The sequence below is a fragment of the Galeopterus variegatus genome, unplaced genomic scaffold (genome assembly GCF_000696425.1).
Source record: "Galeopterus variegatus unplaced genomic scaffold, G_variegatus-3.0.2 Scaffold406, whole genome shotgun sequence".
Taxonomy (NCBI): domain Eukaryota; kingdom Metazoa; phylum Chordata; class Mammalia; order Dermoptera; family Cynocephalidae; genus Galeopterus; species Galeopterus variegatus.
The window spans coordinates 568,144-575,562 of NW_007726517.1; the positions used below are offsets into that span (position 1 = coordinate 568,144).

Sequence of the window (7,419 nt, forward strand, 5' to 3'; positions counted from 1 at the left end):
AAGGGTTTGGATCCCCTTCCTGGCCAGCCACCAAAAAAAAAAAAAAAAAAAAAAGCTAGTGTGTTTCACAACATTATTTGTCAGATTTGAAAGTATACGGTAATTTCTTCAGAAGAAACTGAGCACTTGGTATATGAGGAGAACTTGAATAGAAGTTCCTGATGCTAAATGCTAAGTATTACATAACAACATCTGGTTAAATAAGCACTAAGTAGGAAGGGCTTAAGGAAGAGACTCTCTAGAACTCTAAGATTTAGATGTTTTCTTCTTATTTTCCCCAGAAGAATTAGTTAAGGTACGATTATGGCTAACTTTGCTAATGGGTTGCTGAGGGCTGGTGATTAGGCTTAGTGTCTTGAGTCTCTCTGAACCTTTATTTCTGATTTTTATATCCATAGATTAATATTTTTGTGTTCATCATATAAATAAAAGAACATGGTACACACTTGAAAAAAAAAAGTCATTTTTCACTTTTAAGAAAAAGTTCTGATTGATTCAAATATACTTTGCAGTTTGCATTTTTAAATACCCGTATTCTTTTACCTTAATGTTCAAAGTGTCAAGACTCAGAACTAAGTACTTTTGCCTTTACACACTACCTAACAGGTTCTGGTGTTTCCAAACATGGATCAAAGCCCATTTGAGAACAATGTTTTTAATCAAAAATGGACCAGTCAGATAGATGTGGGTTTTGAACCTGTTGTGCTCCTCTTCAGAGTAGCTCTCTTCTTCATTCCTTCACACATGAGTAGGTTAGGCACATCCTAGCTGATAAGTCATGGTTTTACCCTAAACTAGGTCTTATTCTTTGGAAAATGCTTATGGAGTTTTTTTTTTTTCATTTGTATATTGTGTTTTAATCCATTCTTAAAACGGAAGCATTTATAAATGAATCTATAAGGTATTAAAAATGGCATATTTTAATAAAAACAAAATAGATCTAAGTTTGGGCAATTTAATGACACTGTCAATTTAAAACTGTGAGTATTTAAAATACAATGTCAAAGTAATTATGATTTTTTCTCTTGCACCTGGGGGTTTTTGGGGTAGAGGTGGGATGGCAGGATAATTTCCTGCTATATAGATATATAGATATTTTATTAAATTAAACTGCCTTTCTTCTCTCTCTCTCTTTCATGCACACACACACACACACACACAAGCCCCAAGAAATCCACTATTTACCTCAGCAACTTCAGTGATAAGCACCCCAACTCCAGTGTAGTAAAATGGCAAGAGAATTACCGGGAGGAGAACGAGAGCTAAAATACCCAATAATGCAAGGACGAAATTATGCCAGATACCTGAAAAGAGAGAAAAAAAGCAATAATGTCAAGTAGGGGCAGGAATGATATAGGTAGTTGGACTTCAGAACACCTAGGCATTCTGATAAATTAATAAAGTGACCAGAAGAAGCTGTGAGGCACGAGACATCTACAGCAGACAGATGTTCAGTTAGAGGTCACCTTCACTTCAGACACTGAAATTTAAAATGAGCATGCTTAAAAAAAAAAAAAAAATAAATAAATAAATAAAATAAAATGAGCATGCTAATACCATATTAGGAAGACCACATGGTAATACGATTTAATACGAATAGAACTAATATCTTCTACTAACTATACCCTTTTTTCATAAAATGTGTACATCACTAATTTAAACATACTTGTGATCTTTGAAAGAAATCTCACATACCTTAAAGAAAAAAGAAACAAAAAGAAAAACAAACAAACAAAGAAACCTCACATATATTCAAATAAAAGTTAAGATGAAATAAAAAAAAAATTCTTGGTGGTGTATGGAAACCCAAATAGCATTTGGAAAATGAGATGGTTTTAAGAATTAAACTATTATGGAGAGTAATATTAGCAGAACAAAGAGTACGTATCTTACATAATGTCACAGACTGGAAAGCAACAAATCATAAAGGAACTGTGTCTTTCTTTAAAAAAAAAAAAAAAAACCACTAAAATTATGTGGTCTAATCAAGCCATCTTTTCCATCATATATTCAACCCTTGCAGCTGTTCAAAGGAAGACTTTCCCACCCCTAATATTACGTGCAATTACTTCTTTTGTGAAGGAGACTGGTCTTAAATAGTTTTATTTTTATATTTAAGTCATTTACCATTTGGAGTTTATTTTTGTGTAGGGTGCGATTTACAAATCCTGTATAACTAATTTTACTCAAGTGTTTAACCAATTATTACTGAGCAATGCATTCTTTCCCCACTAAATGCTATTTTTAATGTACAATACATTTTCATATATTCTTTGGTTTGCTTCTGGATTTTCCATTCTTTTCCAGTGGTAAGTCTATTCCACTGACAATAAAGCAGTTGTAATTACTGGTAGTAATAATATTTCAGTATTTAATAAGCAAATACTTTCTTGTCAATTTATTTCACTTTATTCATTTTGGTTATTTCCCCTTTATTGTTTGTGACAAATTTGAGAATGATTTTGACAACCACCAAATATTATTCAAATTAGGATTTCTAATGTCACAATTAGACTATCACTAAATATTATTCAAACTAGGATTTTTTTTTTTTTAAAGACGACCAGTAAGGGGATCTTAACCCCTGACTTGGTGTTGTCAGTACCACGCTCTCCCAAGTGAGCTAACCGGCCATCCCTATCTAGGGATCCGAACCCATGGCCTTGGTGTTATCAGCACCACACTCTCCCAAGTGAGCCATGGGCCAGCCCCATCAAACTAGGATTTCTAATGTCACAATTAATGACTGCAATAACTAGGGGTAAATCTGCAACTTTACATTTTTGACATAGGATCATGGCATCTCTCCAATTATTCAAATTTTTTATATCTCTTGCTAAAGATTTGTAGTTTTCTCTATGTAGGCCTTATACTTTTCTTACAAAATGTTAATTTCTGATTTTTTATATGTCATATTACTTTCTGAATGGAATCTTTTCTTCCCCTTACACTATCTGGTTGTATCGGATACATGGGAACACTACACTCATTTTTGTATATTTACTTTGTAATCGACCACCAACCTGAAATTTCCATTTTGGATTGCTTAGTCTTTAAATTGTTCTTGGATGTTCTTTTTTTTTTTGTGACCTGTAAGGGGATGGGGATTATAACCCTTGGCTTGGTGTCGCCCGCACCACGCTCAGCCAGTGAGCGCACCGGCCATCCCTATATAGGATCCGAACCTGCGGCCTCGGCGCTCCCAGCGCCGCACTCTCCCGAGTGAGTCATGGGTTCAGACCATTCTTGGATTTTCTGTTATTTGCTAATAGTAATCATTTATCTCCTTCAAAATTCACACCTCATTTTTTCCAGCTCTTATAGCAGTGGCTAAAACTTCTAGAAAAATGTTAAATAGTTATGATGGCATGCCTTCTCTTGCTTTCTTCATGATATCAATAAAAGAATAACCAAGCAACAGTAGGGCTTAGATGGAACTGAGGGCCAATTTTATTCTGGGTTCACTAAGCAGTGAGACTTGGGCAAGAGTGGAAAAATCTGACTTGGGTGATTCAGAATTTAAGAATGATGTCATGGGTCAAGGGAGAAGAAAACCTACGGCTGTGATCAAGGCAGCAAGGTACCCCTAGCCTCGAAGCTGATGATTATTACTAAAAAGGGCTAAAGTTTACCTCAATCAAGCCTTACTTGTGCTAAGTATAGCTTGGAAATAAAAAAGAAAACATGACTATCTCAATTCTCTAAACACACAGACATGATTTGCAGGTCATCAGATAACTTAATAGGTAAATTAACAACTCACATCATTATTCCTTGAATCACCCACAGAAGTTACATCTGAAAGAATATAAACTATCACTTTGGCAAGGCTACAGCTTACTATATTCATGCATCATTTCTGCAAACTGCATTTCTGCAATTTGGGTTTTTTATTTATTCTCCAATAAACTTATAACTGGCTGATATGAAGAACAGGATTTTCAATATTTAAGAAAGATTTTTAAAACTTAAGTATGGAGCCAGAATGGTCAAATTTGATCTTCACTATTTAAAGGTATTTTTAGCAACAAAGCAAAGATAATTTTTTTTAAGCAATCTACTCTTCATTTGGGATCAAATAGCAGGTATTGTTTAATCCCCCTTCTAGAAATTCTTTATACTTTAATTCAAAATTTAAACACCTTCATTTACAACGTGCTCATGAAGTATGTCATCTCATCTTTTCTCTCGTTCTTCCCCACCAAATTTCAGACAGATGGCTACTGGCTTTTCATTTTCAAAATCAGTATGCGTTTCATTGTTTTAAAAACAATACCTATCAGGGCTGGCTGGTTAGCTCAGCTGGTTAGAGAGCAGCCTTATAACACCAAGGTTATGGTTCGAATCCTCGTACTGGTCAGCCACACACACATACACACACACATACAAATATATATATGTATATATATATGTGTGTGTGTGTATATATATAGCTATTACACATACAACTCTTTAAAAGTAACATTATAAAACTACATTTAGGTATTCTTCAGTACCCTAACATAAATGACATCCTGGATTTTTTACAGGTAAGTGGGAAGACATTTTAGAGGCAATGAAATTATATGCCCTTAAATTTAAAACCAATAAATTAGGCAGTGGGTGTATATGTATCTGTAACTCTCTCTAAATATGCAATTTACGTATATTCCCAAACTTCAGGGAACATACAAGGTTTCCCATGCTCTCTTCCACTTTGATGGCAGCAGCAGGGTGAGCTCACAGCTCAGCAATAAGATACTAATCTTTTAGGGACTGAGATACTAATCTTTTCTTCTCATAGACAATTCCAAATCTTTGTGTTTTTTTTTTTTCTTGGTGCCTGGTTGGTTTGGGGATCCGAACCTGTGACCTTGGGGTTACAAGGCTGTACTCTAACCAACTGAGCGAACCGGCCAAATCTTTGAATTTGCCCTTTCTTGGTTTCAGGGCAAGATGAGCATCTCCTCCCCACCCCAACCTCACCTGCCTTTTTTGCCTGGGACAGATGGCAGGGCAAAGCCACTCAATTCTCTACTAAGCTAACTCACAACTGGTGATGAGAAAGTGATACACTAGGTAATGTTTGGGATGGCAGAACTAGTTAATTTTATGCCAGGTAATAAGCTCTGAGGGGGTATGTGGACCCAATTATTGGTGGGGACATATAACCTTCTCTGGTCCTGGTTCTGGATATTAGGTGCCAATTCTAAGGACCAAAAAAAATCTCACTTAGCTCATTTTAACCCTAACATGAAGTGAATTAAAAAATGTTTAATTGGCTTTTAAAAAAATTACTAAAAAATTCATGTTGACTATAAAAAAATCCAAACAGCATAGGAAAAAGTAATAAAATGTTACTTTCCCTAAATACCATTTCTTAAACACCAGCCTCAACAGTAAACCTGTTATTTGCCATTTAACCCTCCAGAAATTTTCTCTGCCCACACCAGCATGTATACGATATATATGCAATCATTTATTCAAGTGTATAAACCAGTAAGTTTTCAGTAGCTTTTAAAAAATATTTTATATTTAAGAATAGTTTTAAGGGATTTTAAAGATGATTATCCACTAAACAAATAGCTTCACTTCAATAACTGAAGAATGAATGTGACGTATAGTTGTAGGCTGAGATGCTTCTTGTGTGTCTGGATACATACACACACAAACACACAATACAAGGCTTTTCAAGACATAGTTATATACAACTATGTTTTTAAGCTCATTTTTTTCTTAACATCTTCTATCCTATCCTATGGTAGAGATGGTTATATGAATCCAGTGGTGTGCTGCAGCCTGCTCTTACCAGCTTGCTAGAGCCAACCATGTGCATCTCTTCTCCATTCCTCTTTCAGGGACTGCAGGATGGCAGCTTGAAACTGGCCATGGTGGGAGCATTTACACCACAGAGGCAAATGCCACTATCAGAGCTCCCCACCCTACCCTCTAGAGCCAGGTGGTAAATATCCACTAGCACACCACTAGGTAACCCTCCCCCCATACCTAGTCTTCCCTTTTTCTATTGCAGTACTTCTCACAGGGCAAGGTGGGAGGCACTACTAACACCAGGATGTGAGTGGAAGTGATGGGGACAACCCTGTCCTACTGACTGGAATGCTATGATGATGCTGGACTCAGTCCACGACACAGAAGCTGCATATTGGGAACAGCAGAGCTAACAAAACCAAAAGAGCCTGAGTTCCCCAAATCGCAAAATTATTATACCAATGCTGAACTATTTACATTTGGAATGTTTTATCAGAGTTTAAGCCACTGTTATTTCAAGCTATTAGAGCAGCTACTTAGCGAACACACGTCCCATGTACCATATTCACATTGTAAAATGTTCCTTTTTAAAAAAGTGTTGTAAGTTGTAAAATCTCAGAAATACCCAGAGTAAATCTGGTCCAGGACTTATCAGGTAAATTATTTTTTTTTCTTTTTTGACCGGTAAGGGGATCACAACCCTTGGCACAGTGTTGTCTGCACCATGCCTCAGTGAGCACACAGGCCATCCCTATATAGAATCCAAAACCGCGGCCTCGGGCTACCAGCACCGCACTCTCCCGAGTGAGCCACGGGGCCGGCCCGTAAATTATTTTTTCTAATATACACAGATACACTTTCTAAAAACACCAATGGTATAAAATTTATTATGCTATATTTTGCTTTATTTTGAACATTTTTCCATACCTGCACATTCATATCTATCCTATTTCACTACAGAGTAATCCATATTTATTAACAAATCAATTTGTAAGGTTCCCTACTAGTGATTACTTAGTAGGGCTGTTTTAACCTTTTCATACAATACTGCAATAAACAGCTTTGCTTATATTGTTATACATCAGTGAGTGTATGGAAAATTACCTAGAAATGGAATTGTTGGGTCAAAAAATATGTGCATTAAAACTGACCTCCAATGACTTTGCATTATGTTCTCAGAACTGACATGTTTCCCACCCTCTGAACAACACTGGATGCTATCATAACTTTAGTCTTTGCCAATCTGCTGGGTCAAAAGTGAAATTCCATTGTCTTGGGAGCTGCCTATTTCTATCCGCATGCTACATCTTTGCTAATTTTTTGACTGGGTTATGATAAATTCTTTAAAAACTAATTTGCATGTATTACTTATATACACTGAGGAATTTGTACCTTTGTAACAAGTATTATAATTTTCTCATTCCAGTTTGTTTGACTTGTAGTTTTGCCGATACAGACATTTTTTTTTTTATCAGTCATCAAAGCTGTTTAATTCTTTTTTTTTTTTTCGTTAAATTTTTATTTTGTCAATATACACTGTATATGATTATTATGGCCCATCACCGACACCTCCCTCCCTCCTCCCTCTCTCCCCTCCCCCCCAAGAATGTCCTTTCCGTTTGCTTGTTGTAACAACTTCATGGAAGTATAGTTGTTATATCTTCTTCCCCA

The 7,419-nt window shown here is 35.9% G+C and overlaps 1 protein-coding gene across 1 annotated transcript in view; it reads right to left on the bottom strand.

The window, feature by feature from the left end:
- MBTPS2 (membrane-bound transcription factor peptidase, site 2) overlaps positions 1 to 7,419 on the bottom strand; it is a 49,938-nt gene that overhangs the window by 17,653 nt on the left and 24,866 nt on the right. Inside the window, exon 6 of the mRNA XM_008568396.1 lies at positions 1,186 to 1,304. Coding sequence (XP_008566618.1) covers positions 1,186 to 1,304 — 119 coding nt within the window. The remainder of the gene's footprint in view (positions 1 to 1,185; positions 1,305 to 7,419) is intronic.